The 17,836-nt window shown below is 41.6% G+C and overlaps 3 protein-coding genes across 15 annotated transcripts in view; 1 reads left to right on the top strand and 2 right to left on the bottom strand.

Annotated features, from left to right (window-relative positions):
• LOC123383548 (transport and Golgi organization protein 1 homolog) overlaps nucleotides 1-17,836 on the bottom strand; it is a 355,976-nt gene that overhangs the window by 146,669 nt on the left and 191,471 nt on the right. The gene's annotated exons all lie outside the window — the stretch shown is intronic.
• Nucleotides 1-17,836, bottom strand: part of LOC109497044 (transport and Golgi organization protein 1 homolog) — a 259,754-nt gene that overhangs the window by 83,227 nt on the left and 158,691 nt on the right. The window lies entirely within an intron of this gene.
• The window catches only part of LOC111559263 (transport and Golgi organization protein 1 homolog), a 48,264-nt gene that overhangs the window by 15,005 nt on the left and 15,423 nt on the right, over nucleotides 1-17,836 (top strand). For 4 of the 7 annotated variants that reach the window (XM_045051408.1, XM_045051406.1, XM_045051409.1 and 1 more), the window contains exons 1-2: nucleotides 13,707-13,855; nucleotides 16,384-16,515. In XM_045051408.1, the coding sequence (XP_044907343.1) occupies nucleotides 13,790-13,855; nucleotides 16,384-16,515 (198 nt within the window). In that variant the 5' untranslated portion in view covers nucleotides 13,707-13,789. Of the gene's footprint in view, nucleotides 1-13,706; nucleotides 13,856-16,383; nucleotides 16,516-17,836 lie in introns of those variants that run through there. The other 3 variants (XM_045051412.1, XM_045051413.1, XM_045051410.1) reach the window with 3 other exon arrangements.

Below are 17,836 nucleotides of genomic sequence, written 5' to 3'. Positions count from 1 at the left end.
CATTTATTTGGGTCCTTTCCATTTTCTTTTTGATCAGTCTGGCTAGGGGTGTATCTATTTTGTTCATTCTTTCAAAGGACCCTCTTCCGGATTAGTTGATCGGTTCTACTTCTTTTTTTAAAATCAATATCATTGATTTCTGCCCTAATATTTATTATTTCCCTTCTTCAGCTGGTTTTGGGCTTTATTTGCTCTTCTTTCTCCAGCTCCTTTAGGTGTAAGGTTACATTGTGTATTTGAGACCGTTCTTCCTTCTTTAAGAAGGCCTGGATTGCTATATACTTGCTCTTATGACTGCCTTTCTTGCATTCCAGAGGTTTGGGGCTGTCATGTTTTCATTTTCATTGGCTTCCATGTACTTTTATATTTCCTCTTTATTTTCTTGGTTAACCCGTTCATTCTATAGTAGGATGTTCTTTAATCTCCAGGTATCCATGGTCTTTCCAAATTTGTTCGTGTGGTTTCACAGATTTCTTGTCCAGTCCCCTGCAGGTGTTTTCACTTTCTCTCTCTTTCTCTCCAGCTACGTTCAGGGGAGTGCTTTTCTTGCACCATCCCCGTGGGCTGCACTCTCCCCCTTTCCTTTTCTCCGTCCTCTCTCTCCACAAACAGCTCCCTGCCCTCCCCGGCTTTTCTCTCCAGCAGTTCACCTATCCACACCACATACCTGCCATGTTCTGTGGCTCAAGTGATGCAGATTATTGTCTTAATGTTCAAATCTCTTTGCTAGCTGTTCAGAATGATTTGGTGCTGATCTAACTGCATTTCCAGGATGAGACAAGCTCAGGGTCTACATCTAGAGACCACGCTTATAGCGTTCAAACTCAATTTTTGGCTTACCTGAGGGTGGATGTGGCATCATCCCATTGTTCTAATAAGTATTTCTCCCACTTACTGGTGAGGATGAGTGTTCCTTGTTTTTAATATGCTTCCTGATCCTTCATATTTTTATCAGCTCTTTATTGGTTGTCTCCCAGAAGGAATACTTAGGGATGAATCAGGAGATGTGACCTTCCACTCAGACTGAGAAGTAACAAGACAGTTCATAAATCTTGTGTAGGGGAGTACTCTGGATGCAGGATTAGAAATTGCTGTCCAGCTTCCCTGTCTCTCCTTTTACACCACCCAAGTTACATTAACACGTCTCACACATCATCGCATCTTCCAAAATAGACATTTTCTTTATTTCAGCATCTTGTTTTTAGTGCCCATTCAGTGAATCAACTCCTTGAAATTTAACCACCCATCATAGCTCTTATCTGATACCAAGAGATTGGTCTTCAAGGGGGCATAGTTGGACACAACAAGATCCACAAGTGGGGCCATAGCCTCATTGACTACCATGCCCTGGGACTTAGATGTGTATGATTGATAGAAAGTGTCCTTGACAGTCAGCTGAAGGGTTCCAGGCATAAAGGTGATTCCTGAAAATGGCAAACGAGAAGGCTTCAATCATATCTTTAAAGTAAATACCATTACTGTAACCATCCTGGCAGGCACATGAGATCTCTTTCAGTACTAGCCTTCTAGGCTATCACCTCTCCATTGGGCCAGCACCCAAATAGCAGCTTTGGTGGAAATGGACTCTGAGCCCTCTGAGCATTGTTGCCATTACCTTTTCCTCTCAAGCGGTCAATAATTCACATGGGTAGGTGTCAGATTAATTGCTATTTGAAATGCAGCCTGATTTTGAAACTGTGTGATGCAAGGGGGTTGTGGAAACTTCCTCTATGTTGGTGCCTCTTGTGTGAAAATAGCCATTGCTGTGGATCCTGGATTTGCACTGAACACAAACATTCCTTCCTCTTTTCTTCTGGCTGTTCGATAGTGTTTCTTCCATCCATTTATCACATATTTGGGGACTATTATGTGACTGGCACATGCAGGGTACATCTGTCTGCCGCAGGCTGCTCTATGATTATGTCAAGCAGAGGCTTCCCTTGATTTCACAAGCTTGGAGAATTAGAATATTTCTGGGAGCAACTGATGATGACAATGTCTGTCTTATACTAAAGCTTCCATACCCTATTACAGACCTATTGGTTTTGGAAAGCATCTGGTGTACCAGTGTGGGCCTTGGCCACACCTCCCCCCTTTGTCTTTTGTGTCTCAGATGGAAATATCTTAAGGACAATAAAAAGAGTCCCTGTTCAAAACTGATGGTTGCCAGAGCACAAGAAACAACGAGTGTTGGCAAGGGTGTAGAGAAAGAAGAACCCTCTTGCACTGTTGGTGGAAATGCAAACTGCTGCAGCCATTCTTGAAAACAGCATGGAGGGTCCTCAAAAAGTTAAAAGAGGAGCACCTGGGTGGCTCATTCAGTTAAGCATTCAACTCTTGATTTCAGCTAAGGTCTTTATCTCATGGTTCATGAGATTGAGCCCTGCCTCAGGTTCCACGCTGACAGCATTGATCCTGCTTGGGATTCTCTCTCTCGCCCCTCTCTCTCTGCCCCTGCCCCCAATCACATACACACACTCATTGTCAAATGAACATTCTTAAAAAGTTAACAATAGAACTGCCCTACAATTCAGCAATTGCAGTACTAGGTATTCACCCAAAGAATACAAAAATACCAATTCAAAAGGATACATGCACCCCGATGTTTAAAGCAGCATTGCTTCAACAGCCAAAGTATGGGTGGAGCCCAAATGTCCATTGAACAATGAATGGATAATGAAGAATCGGTGTATATGTATATAATGGAATATTACTCAGACTACAGAAAGAATGAAATCTTGCCATTTGCAAAGACATGGATGGAAGTAGTTTATGAACTAGTTCATAAGTAAAATAAGTCAGTCAGAGAAAGACAAATATATGATTTCACTCACATGTGGAATATAAGAAATAAAACAGATGAACGTAGGGGAAGGGAAGGAAAAATAAGATAAAAACAGCGAGGGAGGCAAACCCTGAGAGACTTCTAACTATAGAGAACAAACTGAGTATTGGTGGATGGGAAGTGGTTGGGGGGATGGGCTAAATGGCTGATGGGCATTAAGGAGCCCACTTGTGATGACCGCTGGCTGTTATGTGTAAGTGATGAATCACTAAATTCTACTCCTGCAACCAGTACTACACTACATGTTAACTAAGTTGGATTTAAATAAAATCTTAGAAGGAGGGGCGCCTGGGTGTCTCAGTCGGTTGAGCGTCCGACTTTGGCTCAGGTCACGAACTCGCAGTCTGTGAGTTCAAGCCCCGCGTCAGGCTCTGTATTGACAGCTCAGAGCCTGAAGCCTTCTTGGGATTCTGTGTCTCCCTCTCTCTGCCTCTCTCTCTCTGCCCCTCCTCCGCTCATGCTGCTGTCTCCCTCTCTCTCTCTCTCTCTATCAAAATAAATAAACATTAAAGGAATTTTAAATAAAATCTTGGAAGGAAAAAACTCAACTTTGGCAAAGATGTAGAGAAATCAGAACTTTCAAACACTGCTTGTGGAAATGTGAAATGGTACGGCTACTCTGGAAAAGAGTTTGGCAATTTCTTAATAAGTTAAAAATGGAGTTGCCATATGGCACAGCAATTTCATTCCAAGGTATAAACCCAAGAGAATTGAAGACATGTATTCCCACAAAAACTTCTACATAAATGTTCATAGGAGCACTGTTCACAATTCCTGAAATGTGGAAACAACCCAGTTGTTCATCAACTGGTGACCAGATACATCAAAGGTGGTAAAACCGTACAAGGGGATATTGTCTAGTCATCAAAAGCCATGCAGTACTGTCACATGTGTAGATGAACTTCAAGAACATTGTGCTAAGTGAGAGAAGCAAAAGTCCATGTCTTGTATAATTCCATTTATATGAAACCTCCAGAACAGGCAGAACCAAGAGACATAAGTAGATTTAGTGGTTGCCAGGGAATTGGCGTGGGAGGAATTGGGATATGGGCTTTCTTCTCAGAATGATAATAATATTTTAGACTTAGTGGTAATAGTTGTGCAACATCAGGACTATAAAAAAAGCCACTGGACTGTCCATTTTAAAATGGTCAGAATGACGGCTTTTAAGTGTTGTCAATTTCACCTTTTTTTAACATTTTTTAAATTTTTTAGTATGCTTTAAATATGAAATTTATTGTCAAATTGTTTTCCATACAACACCCAGCGCTCATCCCAACAGGTGCCCTCCTCAATGCCCACCACCCTCTTTCCCCTCCCTCCCACCCCCCATTGACCCTCAGTTTTTTCTCAGTTTTTAAGAGTCTCTTATGGTTTGGCTCCTCCTTCTCTAATATTTTTTTTAAAAAATAAAAAATTGAAAGCTTCAAAAAATAAAAATAAAAATAACCAAAAAGGAACATTTCAAACATAAAGAACAAGAAAAACATGTCCCTGGTTTCCATAAGATTAAAGTCATACAGCCTTGCGGATACTAAGACATGAGATAAAGTCTGTAACTTTCTGGAATGTCATGGCCATGATGATTTATGATGCATCGTGTGAAAAAAACATATGTAATCCTGCACTGACTGTTCCTTCCTCAGAGAAGTCTCTTCTTTGTGAAGATTTTGTATCCTGGGTGGCTATCTTAACTTGGGCTTAAATGAAAGTCTTCTCCCTTCTCTCTAAAATAAAAAAAAAAAAAAAACAACTTTTATTCACTTTGAATCAACATAGTTGTTTTGTAGTGTTGTTCAACTCTCCTATTACCTTGTTGATCTTTTGTGTAGTTGTTCTCTCCATGATTCAAAGTGGGATATTGAAATCTCATACTGGGAAGTATACTTTTGAATAAAAAAGGAAAGTTTAGAGTAATGACGCTGCTTTCCTTGGTGACCCTTTCCCAAAGTATAGTCCTAAACTATTTTTAAGCAGAAGCAATACAATGAAAACAAAGGTATAGTCCCCCAGAGTGGCTTCTTTGCAGTGGGAATATGCATGTTGTGCTACCTCCTTGCAGCAATCTTTCCTGATTTTCTAGCTGAAGGGAGTTTCTTTTCCTTCTGAACTCCTTGTCAATTTACCGAGGACCTTCCTGATTGCATTAAATTGCTCTTTCCTCGATCTCATCTCCCCTAGGAGTGTTTCAGCCCCTCTGAGGGTAGAACTTTGTCTCAGTCATCTTTAGCTCCAGCTTCTTGCTCAGTGATTTTCATTCTATGGACTTTTGATAACATTTCAGAATACACGTTCAGAAGAAACGTATCATTGCTATTTGCCCAAAGAGTGGTTTTAAACATGTATTATTTCACATGTGGTTTAGAGTATGGACTGTGGAGCTGGGGTCAAGATGGCAGCATGGGAGGGGCCTGAACTCACCTCCTCCCATGAACACAAGAATTCAACAGCTGCTTATGGAACAATTCCCTCTGAAAAGGATCTGAAAGATAGCTTAACAGTGTCTGTAAAATAACGGATAAAAGGATAACATATATGGAAACAGGAGAGGCAGACACAGTCTCACAAGAAACCCCACTCCAGGTGTGGTGACCCACAGTCAGGAGGATCTCATAATACAGAAGTTGTCCCAGAGGACTGAGGGGATTGTGAGCTACCTCAGGCACCCCAACTCTTGGGAACTACATGGCAAAGATGAGCCTCCAAGCATAGGGCCTTCAAAAAATAGGACTTACTTCCTGAAGTACTCAAGGGCTTCTGTTGAGCCGTGGTGTGGCTCACTCCTGTCTTGTCTTCTTTGTGCCTCCCACACCTGGCATTCTCAAGGATACCTGCTCTTTGAATGCTCTTTAGGGTTTTTTGTTTTTTAACTACAAGCCTATTCTCAGGCAAAAGCAATAGGCTGAGCCATTTGTGGGAACTTATAATGGCAAACACTTCATGGGAAACCTCCAGGGAACATGTGCTTTGAGTTTCCTAGGAACCTCCTAATTCCACAAAATATTTATATTTTGGAGCCTCTCAGAGGCTAAAATTTCCTTGAGGTGATAAATGGCCTACAAGGTAGTTAAGCACTCTCTATGGATAATTTGTGTTTCATTTTCACAATAACACATAAGTCTGACTCTATTACTGTGCCCATTTCACAAATAAGGAAACTGAGGCTCAGAGAGGGATGATATTACAAAAGTGGCAGTTCGTGGAGCTGAGATGAAACCTTAGGCCTGTTTATAGACCCCCACACTATGGGAAGAATTCAGGCATCAGATGGACATCCTTTTACCATCTCTCCATTCTGTGAATGACTGAGACTGGAATCCCATAGGAGCCTCTGTCCCAGGGGCCCCTCTCCCATGTCTTACCCAATCGCACCCAGGCCAGGCAGCTCCAGTAGGTTTCTGGTGCTGGGGGCAGGAATATCATCAGTTGGTCCCCATGGCTGAGGGCCCATGTACCAGAGAGGATGCTAGCCACTTTCTGGGAGAGATTAATCATTCTTCCAGAGCTCCATTTGTCTTCTTCTCCTTTGGCGTCATTGATTATCTCATCTAATCTCTGCAACAACACTAAGAAACAGGTACCATTAGCATCTCCATTTGACTGATAACAAAACTAAGGTTTTAGCTAAGCAGTTTCCTCAAGGACATTTGGTTTTAGTGACAAGGCCAAGATTTAAACACAAACCTGTTTGGCTGCCAAGCCTGTGTTTTTAGTCACTTGCTAGAATACCTCTCCTGTGAATTTGTACTTTCTAGGGCCAGGCATGGATGGGGTTTGAATCTCATGATCTTTGGTTATGAAACAGACACCTTACCAGGGGGTCTTTGCCAACATTTCAAAGTTGAAAAACTTTTTTGGTTTTACCTTTTCAAGTTGGGACCTTTGGTTTAGCACATCCTTTATCAAATTAAAGTGTGGAGAATTGTTTTGCCTTGGGTCTTGGAGTCAGAAAATTTGAAGGTCCAAGTAGCAGTTTTTCTCCTTGGTCCTCATCAGGCACACCAGGTCACAGAGAAGATTTGAAACCAGCTCCACATTTGTCTCGGGGAACCACCTAGGCAAGTTGGAGAAAAGGCAGTGTGTCGGTACGTGTCTCAGAGAGATCATCTTTGAGGTCCTAGTGCTGCGAACGAATCCATAAGGTCAACAATTTCTTTATGAATACAAACAAGAGTCAGACTGCTGGAGAGAAAGAAAATGAACACAAATATCTACCGACTTCAACAACAGACTCTCTTAAGGGACTTGAGATATTGGGAGGATGGGGGAGCTGTTGTCTCTGTCTCCTCTGAGAACTGCTTACCTTTTGCAATTTCGATGCCAGCTCTGGGGCAGGAGGAACTTTCCCAGACTTGGAACAAACCAAGTACTGGATCACTTTCATTGGCTCCTAGGCCTAAAAGACAATCTCCTTTGCCTGTGGAAGGTGGGGCTTGGGGGCCATGAGGCAAAATGAAACAATGAATATATCTTGACTTTTAATAGTATGTCAAGAGAAATAGGCCACAGACTATAGTGCCAGGTGTGGTAGACTTTAAGATAACAGACACAGAAGTTGAGTAAGATTTTATCACAAAGTCTTGCACTGATGAAAGAGATTGCTCATCAGTCACAAGAGCACTGAGCCCTGAACACTGAACCCACAAAAATGTCAGGATTTCTTTTAAAAACTGTCACATTGAAAGTCCTCTAGATATTGTCCCATAAGACTGTCTCATAACAAAGTTTGTAGCATTTAGATCTGGAGAGGAGACCTTGTGATACTCAGCAGAAGAGGGAAAGGTAGACCTTAGAGTCTCGAGTTAGCAAAATCTAAGAAGGTTATTTAAAAGGAGGTATTGATAATATACATTTCAAAGCAGTCCCAGTATTTAACAAAATATCGAACATGTATCCTTTGTTGGAATTTTAACTTCATTTTTCTAACTGTGTGATGTGTAAATTTATCTGTTTCAGGTGGTTGACGCTCTTCTTCCCAATTCCCATCCACGTTTGCAAACATAGAAAAGAGTAAACAATGACTGCTTTGGGTTATTGATAGATTTATTCAAGTTCTAGAAACTCAGGATTAGTGATTTTCATTTGATGATACTGGCATATCATCAATGTACTCAACATTAGAACAAAAATACTTGTATCAAATCATGAGAGTTCAAATGCTGTTATTAGCTTCCTACTGTCTACAATACGAACAAATTCTTTAGAGTAAGGTCTGGTTAGATATAGGTTCGGTTGCTTCAACAAACACTCCCAGTAATTTATTCCTTCCTTCCTGAATAGTCTGGGCATATGCAGTCCATAGCTGGCTTAGCAGCTCCACCCTCTCAGGGACTCAGGTTCCTTCTGTGAAGGTGCTCCACCACCTCTAGGGTAGAACTGAGAGGACTCAGCATCATGTCCACATCCAGGAAGTGGGAAGTGAAGGTGGGAAAGGGGAGGACATGCCTCTAGCTTCAGAGAATAACCAGAAAGTTTTCCATATCACTTCTGCTCACATTTCATTGGTCTGAACTTAGTCGCCTGGCTGTACATAGCTTCGTGAGAGGCTGGGAAATGTGGTCTTTCTTTTTGAGTGGTTATGTGTTCAGACAGAAATAGGGCATTCCATTTCTATGAGAGAACTGAGGGCATGACTATTGAGTGACCACTAACAGTTTCTGTCAGGGTCTACCCCTTTGATTAAACAACTGTCCGCAAATACACACAGAGCATCATCCCCACACATAGAACATTGTCATATTCAAGAAATATAACCCCCAGGTCTCCTAGAATGACTACATCTGGGTCAAAATTTAGTATCTCTTGTTACTCCTTGGTTCTCTCCATTCAGTAGGGATAGAATTCCTATCTGACAAACTATAAACTAAAGCATGAGTTATGTCTAGTCTCCAGACCAACCAATATCTATCCCTGGAGTAGGGTATTGCTATAAAAACTCCAATACTGGAAAGAGAAGAGTGAATAATGAGGTAACATAGGTCCCTAGCAATGATCCAACTCCCCTAGGCATGAATTATGACAGAACCCTGTCCTGGCACTCTTTGGGGCCTCAGTCCATTCAGTAGGTCCTGATTCTGCTGTCTGGGAGGCGTTGCTTCCTCTGCTGTCATCTTTAGCTTTTGTCTTTCCCTCTGGAACATTCTTTCATGTTCATCATCCTCTGTGGACAAATCTGAGGTGGATGTTTGGAAGAATATACCCTTCTTGAGGACAGGATGGCTTTTGCAGCCCACTTCCTGCTGCGCAGAAAGGGGATCATGAGGATTGTATTAGAGGTCAAACTAGTCTATGCCTTATTGACAATGGCGTTACAAGAAAGGATATGCTCTCTCCTCCCCATTTTCCTAGGCTATGGTTTCTTTTGCAAGCAAATTCCCTCAAACATTTAGGCTTCTGGTCTACTTTTATGTCTGTCAAATTCCATATGTAAATAGTCATCCTGAAATATTTTGTTCAGGCATAGTTTTGGGGCCTGAAAACTCTGGTCTTCTGTGTAGCTTGTTCTGGGATTTACCAAGTCTCCCTACTAAATCAATGACAGCTATTTTGCACTTAGCCAATTTACCTTGAGTCAGCCATATTGGGGAGGTGACGGAGAAAGGCTTGGGTGTCCTGTCCTGCTTAGGCTACCTATTGAAAGCCACTTGTAATTCCTTCAGTTTGGGGTGCAGAAGTTTTTGCCTCTCTCAGGCTTTGGAGGCACTAGTCACTCTCGTTGCCGCCAAATTGGATTGTCATCTACAGGCAGAAAGAGCTTCCTTAGAAGAGCTGTATACCCTTGAATCAGTGCTGGCAGACTGGCTGACCCTAGCCTGAGATCTGTTTGTGGCAAGTTCCTGGTGAAAGTGGCAAAATGCATCCCACAGACACCACGTTCCAAATATTACGATTAATTTCTTCTTGAGTTTCAGGTTCTGATGGCATGTGATCCGCCATGAGAATGATCATAGACAACAGCTTAGTGTTTTGTCACAACATAAAAACTGTCACCAGACTTGCCACCAGACTGTAATACCTGTGCCGTCCCACCTACTGCCTGCCCACCAAACCTATGCCACTTATGTTGGGTTCTAAACTATCAGCCACTCCCTTCTTGTATCAAATTCTGTAATAGTTTGGATATAGAGCGGGTTGCTCTAACAGGGGTATAAATAACCGTGGCTTCGACAAAATATGTATTTCTCTTTCATGTAACAGTCTAGGTATATGTTCAAACCCACAATGGTTACCCTATAGTGTCAGATACCCAGGATTCTGTATGGTTGCTCTGTGGTTCCTTACTGACAAGGTCAAAGATGACTCAGCACAGCAGATCTGTTTGCAGCGAGCAGGCAAGGAAAATGGGGAGGGGAGAGCATATCCTTTCTTTTAACACCATTGCCCATAGCACACCTCACTTCCATTTGCATTCTGTTGACCATAACTTAACACTTCCTGGTAATGTAAAGGCTTAGTCTACAAAGCCATGTACCCAACTAAATATCAGGAATTCTCTCAATATGAGAGAAGGTGGGAATGGATGTTAGGTGGCAACAAGCAGTACTGTTGACAAGTCAATAATCTTGACTCCACTCTTCACTTCCCAGCCTCTCCTCAACATATGGTCATCTGGGTTCTGGCCTTCACCTCCCAGTTGTATCCTTCCCACCAAGGTCATCCTGTCGTAGCTCAATGCAAGTTGTCTCTTGCCCTTCTCGACTGTAGCAACTGACCCATTAGACCTCTCCCTCTCTCCCAACCCCAAAAGCTAATCATCAAGACCTCTCACTTGTATGTCTGGAAACAATTGCCTCATCTTCCCACTACTTCCAGTCTTGCGCAACTAACATAGGCCAGGCCACCACCATCTCATGCGCAGCCTTAAAATTGGCCTGTTTACTTTTCCTGCCACCCACTTCCCTTTCACGTCAACCCATTCTCCATCTCCAATCAGAATGATCTTTTAACAATGAAAGCTCAGCAATCAGTCAGTGAATGATTGAAATTCTTCAATGGCTTCTCAGTACTTTCCGGAAAAAGCACAAAGTTCTTTACTGGTTTGCAAGGCCCTGCAGAAACAGGCTTTGGTTACTTCTCCAGCTTCATCTCTTAAAAGAAGCCTGTATTCTCTCCTCACCTTTTTGCTCCAGGTATACTGAAGTACCACGTATGTATCTATTTCCCAGGTCCTCTTGTATCTCTGGTGGCTGTTACTCTGTTTCAGGCATTATCCAAAGTCATTTTCACACATTGGAATTTTGTTCATTTATCTCTTTATTTTGGTCTTTATTTGCTTACTTATTTATTATTTTTGATGAATAAAAATTTTATGTATTTGAGACTTACAATGTGATAGGTTGATATATGCATACACTGTGAAGTGATAACCACAATGAAACTGGTTAACATATCCATCACCACCCATAGCTACTTTGTTTTTGTGGTGTGGTTAGAATGCTTGAGATCTGCTCTCTTAGTCAATTTCAAGTATACGATATGCTATTGTTAACTGTAGTCAACGTACTGTACGTTAGGTCGCTAGAACTTGTGCATCTTACAATGGAAAGTTTGTACGTTTTGATCAGTATCTCCCCCTTTTGCCCATCCTCCAGCCTCTGGTAACTACCCTTCAACTCTCTGTCTCTACAAGTTTAACTTTTCTTTAGACGAAGAGTTCACACGTGCATGAGATTATACAATATCTGTCTGTGTGCGTCTGACTAATTTCACTTAGAATCATGTCCTCTGGGTTCACCCACGTTGTCAGAAATGGTAGAACTTCCTTCTTTCTTCTGGCCAGATACTATTCCACTGAATGCACAGGCCATTTTTCTTTATTTTGATGGGCACTTAAAGTTGTTTCCATATCTTGGCTACTGAATAATATTGCAATGAACATGGGAGTACAGATGTCTCATTGAGATAGTGATCTACACCCAGAAGTGGGATTGCTGGATCATTTGGTATTTCTATTTTTAACTTTTTGAGAACCTCCAAACTGTTTTCCACAATGGCTGTACCGATTTACATTCCTGGAAATAGTGCTGAAGGGTTCACTTTTCCTCCACATCCTTGCCCACAGTTGTTATCTTTTGACTTTTGGAGAATAGCCATCCTAACAAACAGGTGTGAGGTAATAGCTCATTGTGGTTTTGGTTTGCATTTCCCTGACAATTAGCGATGTTGAGCATCTTTTCTTATACCGGTTAGCCTTTTGTATGTCTTCTTTGGAAAAAGTCTATTTGGGTCCTTGCCCACTTTTTCACCCTGTTATATGGTTTCTTTGCTGTTGACTTTGGGAAAATTGTAAGAGGAAACTTTATTTAAAATGGAAGTGTTGAATTACTCTATTGTATACCTGAAACGAATGCAACACTGTATGCTAATGAACTGGAAAGAAAATAAAACCTTAAAGAAAATGGAGTCAGGGGGCCAGAAGGGGGAAGCTCACAGGCTCTACCACGTGTCATTTCCTGCAGACCCACTGGAAGGAGACATATCTTGTAAGCTGACACTACTTCAGCTACTGCTATACTACCTCAGCAAGAGGAAGAAAGGTCTTTCTTCTTCCCTCATGATGGCCCAGCTGATGACGGTCACAACTTAAGCAATGAAAAGCCACTATACTTGGATCTCCCAGTTTACTCCAATGGACTTTTACTATATCATAGCCCTCCCGATTTCTTCCTTTCCTCTACAAAAGTGTTCCTCTCCTTTGTTCTCCAGACTTGCTATAGCTTCCTTCTCCCAAGGGGCAGTTCTCTGCTATTCCTAAAGAAGCCATTTTCTTTTCCTGGTAACATAACTGGTAGTTTTATTTTTAAGGTTAACTATTCATGTGAACTCCTTATTTGTTTTGTATATTAACTCTTTCTTGGAGATGGTCTGCACATGTATTCTCCGATTCTGTAGGTTGCTTTTCCATTTTGTTGATGGTTTCCTTCCCTTTCCTTCCCTGTGCTTTTTAGTTTGATGTGGGCCCAATTGTTTAGTTTTACTTTTACTTCGTATGCTTTTGGTGCCAATCCCAAAATCTCATTGCCTAGAGCATAGTCAAGGAGCTTTCCTCTTTGATTTTTCCTAGACGTATGATGGTTTCAGGTGTTACATTTAAGTCTTTAAGCCATTTTAAGTAGATTTTTGTGTATCATGTAAGGGAAGGGTTCACTTTCATTCTTTTGCATGTAGATATACAGTTTCCCAACAGAATCTAATGAAGAGATAGATTGTCTCATATTCACCCATTGCTGGGGGTCACCTTTGGGGAGTCCCTTTGAATTTTTTTTTTCAACGTTTATTTTATTTTTGGGACAGAGAGAGACAGAGCATGAACGGGGGAGGGGCAGAGAGAGAGGGAGACACAGAATCGGAAACAGGCTCCAGGCTCTGAGCCATCAGCCCAGAGCCCTACGCGGGGCTGGAACTCACGGACCGCGAGATCGTGACCTGGCTGAAGTCGGACGCTTAACCGACTGCGCCACCCAGGCGCCCCCATGGAAGGGGCTTTTGAAAAGCCATGGTCACGCGGGGCGTCCTTTGTGAGCTATCAGGGTTGAAGGCAGCTGATTGGTGGAGAGAGAGCATAAAGCGTCTGAATTGCTATGGCAATGCTCAAACAGGTGAAGACTTGGATGAAGAGAGATCTTCGTCTGCTCCACCTGTTACTGACAGTCTACTTAACTGGCTACTGTGGCCTGCTCATCTAGTGATTTACTGACCTGCTGAGCTACTAACTTGTCTGAACCCTCCTCCCTCCCTTCTTGTACTTGATCTGATCCGGGTACTCTCCCTGACCCCCTTCTTCTCCTGCCACACCCCCCTCCCCAATCCCATCCCTATTTAAACCCCGCCCCCCCCCCCCACCCCCTTTCCCACCCCGTCCCTTCCCCTCCCACCCCCACCACCTCCTCACCCCCATCTGCACCTCCTCTCTGGTGCCCAGGCGCCCCCTGAAAGGACCAGAATATGACGGTTCGGAAGCTATTTTTCTATATCCTCTTACTCGGGTATGCCGGTTACCCCAAGACAAATGTGAGTACACATCCGACATCAGTGACTTCTTCCTTTTGTATTTATTTATCTTTTTCAGACTGTGGTTAAAAAACCAGCTTTTTCATGGAGTCCTTGATGAGAACTCAGTTCTTTTGGAAAACCCATTGAGTCAGGGCAAGGTTTCTCGACCAGCATGTAGGGGTTCTGGCCACACCTGTCCACATGAAGTTGTGGATCCTGTCTGGGCCACTTGGTCCAAAAAGAGTAGTGTTGACAGGATGGAAACCTGAGCTTCATAATGTCAAGAAAGAAGGACATGGGAAGATACTAAAAGCCACTGAGATCTTTGTCTTAAATAAGGGGCTCGTATGATGTTTGAATTATACTTCCTTAAAATCATTTTTAAAAATGTCAGAAACTCGATTGAATAAGAGCCATTTAATAGTATTAATAGTATTTTATACTATTAGATGACTCCTGGAAGGCCTGTCAAGATTCTTCTTCAAGCTTTGTAAGTTTAGAGTCCCTCTTATACGTAGTTTTCCTATCAGCACGTTGTTCACGTTTGTGAAGTTTGGTAGCCCTGGGAACCGTGGTGTCCGAAGTGTTGGTGTTGGAAAGTGAAATGTGGTTTGTGCTCTGTGCTTCCTGGTTTGTTCGCTTTTGGAAACTTGTGCATCAGCCCTCTCCCTCTGGTCTTAGAGGCTGCCCCCAAGGACTCTGTGTCCAACCAGGTAGCTGACAAGCTCAGCGTACATGAAGTGGCCTCAGCCTGCTTGGACATTTATAATAAGAAAATCACTAGGAGTGATGTGATCAGGAAGTGAATGCATTCTTGTCCTTTCTTTAGCCAACTATGTGCAGAGTGTTGATTTACCCAAAGCAAAAAGGGTCTTGAATGTCCTTAGGATTGTCCAACTATAAAGAAATACCTGGTTGCCAGTGTGAATGTTTCGTTCTATCATTAAAAAGCAAAACCTGTACTCCCAAGAGCCTGAGACAGAGACACAGGGGACACCCATAGAGAAAAGTAGATTTCTTGAGATTGGCATGCACCAGATTCTTAGAGAGGGATCTGCAACGTCCCAAGTCAGGAACAACCTAAATTGAGGCAGAATCCTCTCACATGAATACCTCCAGGCACAACAGAATCTATTCTGTCTCTTTTGAGTCTACGAAGGAGGAAATTTCTTGGTTCTGTTTATTGCAATTTCCCCCTTCTACCTAGGCTGCATCTCATAGATCAGTTCAGCTCTCTCTCCCTCCCTCATTTCTGAATTCGTGCACAAACTAACTTGTCTTGCATTTCCTACCTCCACCTGGTCATGACCATTGTCTGTGGGAACCAAGTGTTACTGGCTCCCTTGGATCTAATCTAGTTAACGGTAACTAATCAAATCAGCATACAGATAGCTGGCAGAGGTATCAAGAGTGCCCAGGACTTAGGATGTTTACCATTCATGTCAAGATGGCCTCTGTCTTTTGATCCCCATGATCACTGTGCTGACGGCCCCTGGTCTCTTGCAGACACTGGCCACTCAAAGACAGTGTGCATTTCCCACCAGGACGCAATTTAGTGACCTCAGTTCTGAGAGCTGAAGATACAAATGGTACACATTTTGGAGGCTACTTTCTAGAGAGGTTTATTGGCACAAAATTGATTGATTTAGGTGCAACACTATGAAATAGGAACTTGAATTGGTTGTATTGGCTATTTGGAGATGTGTGTTCAAGTAACTTAAAACCTCATAGATTTCATCAAAATAGACAAGATCACCTGATTATGCAAATCTTTATTTAATTCAGAAATCTGACAATTTGGGCTGTGATTCAGATTCAAAGTAAACCTTGAACGTAAAACCTTATGGGGAGCCTGGGTGGTTCAGTCAGTTAAGCATCTGACTCTTGATTTTGGCTCAGGTTTGTGAGTTTGAGCCCAGCATCAGGCTGTGTGCTAACAGCGTGGAGCCTGCTTTGGATTCTCTGTCTCCCTCTCTCTCGTTCCTCCCCCGCTCTCTCTACTTTCAAAAATAAATCAACATTAGAAAAAAGAAAACCTCAGTGTTTTTAGAAACTCAACAATAATGTAGAATTTATTTTTGCTGGAATAATCCCATATTATTATAAGAGCAGCTGCACATCTCTCAGTTATATCCATATCTGTAAACATCGGTCTCTATAACAGTCTCATTTGAATCTCTAGTACATTTTCATTGTTACTTTCTCCCATCCTTCCGTAAATTTTGGGGTATTTTTGGAAATGTTCCAAAGGATTTTATCCAGGTACTTCATGAATGTACAACAGAAGTCATTTACTTCTTGTCTACTAAAAGGGTAAGGAACAATGAAGCCATCACCACAGTAAGATCGTAAACACAATCATCACTCCTACAGGTTTGCCCCTGCTCCTTGGTAAGCCTTCTGTCCTCCCTCTCCTTCAGGAGGAGGCATTGGAGAGGTGTGCTTATAACCTCCTGGAGGCTGGTTGAAGGTTTATAAAAATGATTCTTGGTGACAGATATTATAAATGTCTTTGCTATTCCTCATTATCTCAAATATTATTTCAGCTTGTCCATATTTTGGCTGACCATTTCCGTCTTGGCTCTCGTGTCTTCGGAACTCTGTGGAAGCTTGCCGTTATTACTGCCACCGTTGCAATTTGTGCATGTCTTATTTACCTCTGGAGAGTTGTCCTTGCTGTGAGTATACTAAAATACCTTACAGATAGGCTTTTAAGCATAAGTAAGCAGAAGTTTTTTGGTAAGCACAAATTTTTTACTAGACCATTTGTATGCACTCAGTACTTCAAATTTCCCTTTAAGCACGGCATTCATTGCATCCCACAAATTGTAGTAATTCCAACATTCATTATCATTTAGATGGACATATTTTTACAATTCTGTGAAATGTCTCCTTGACCCTCTTCTTTTAGAATTTCTCTAGTCTATCTCTATTCTCTATCTTCTATTAGAATATCTCTCATATATTTTGTAGCTTTTCAGTTGTCTTTCTATTATTGATGTCTAGCTTACATATGTGTTCTGAGAACGTATTTTCTATGATTTTGTTGACTTCAAGTGAAGGTGTATTTTATGACCCTGAATATGGTCTGTGTCAGTGAATGTTCTATATGAGCTTGAGAAGAATGTGTATTTTTCTATTGTAGAAAGTGTTCTACAGATGGTCATGGATCTAGGTGATTGGTGATGCAGTTCAGTCCAACTGTGTTCTTATATTTGAATATCTTTATGCTCAATCTGTCAATGACTGATAGAGGGTGTTGAATTCTTTCAGCTCTAATAATGTATATGTCTACTTCTCCTATCAGTTGTATCAGTTTTTGCCTCATGTATTTTGGCACTCTGTTGTTAATGCATGTACATTAAGGATTATGTTTTCTTGGAGAATTAAGCCTTTATTATTGACCTCAGTATCTCCAATAATTTCCCTTATTTTGTACATGTTTTGAAGGACAATTTAATTGTTCACAGAATTCTAGGTGGATGGGTTCTTTTCTTTTAACAGTATAAACATTTCATTCTTCTTGATTGCATCGTTTCTGAATTCTGAGTATTTTTTGTCCTGGTTCCTCTTGGGTAAGGTGTTATTTCTTCCATCTCCCTGCAACTCCAGCCCCCAACACTACCCCTTAGCTTCTTCCAAAATTCTTTGTTTTCAATTTTCTCTTGATTGAATAGTATATGTCTAGGGATAGTCTTGTGTTTTTTGTTTTGTTTTGTTTTGTTTTTGGTTTGGTTTGGTTTTTTTGGAGGGGGGTATTTATCCTGCTTGAAATTCTTTGAGTTTCCTGAATCTGTGGTTTATGACTATCATTAATTTTGGAAAATTCTCAGTCATTTTCACTTCAAACGTATAAGTAGGTATTCCCATTTTGTGTATGTTACACCTTTTGTCATTGTCACACTGGTCTTGGATTTTCTCTGTTGTATTTTTAATTTTTTTGTGTGCGTTTCTGTTTTGGGTGTTTCTAGTTGACATTTCCTTCTGCTTGTTGAGTCT

The sequence above is a fragment of the Felis catus genome (assembly GCF_018350175.1).
Source record: "Felis catus isolate Fca126 chromosome A2 unlocalized genomic scaffold, F.catus_Fca126_mat1.0 chrA2_random_Un_scaffold_37, whole genome shotgun sequence".
NCBI classification, from domain to species: Eukaryota; Metazoa; Chordata; class Mammalia; order Carnivora; family Felidae; genus Felis; species Felis catus.
This window is presented reverse-complemented; position numbering and strand designations above follow the sequence as displayed.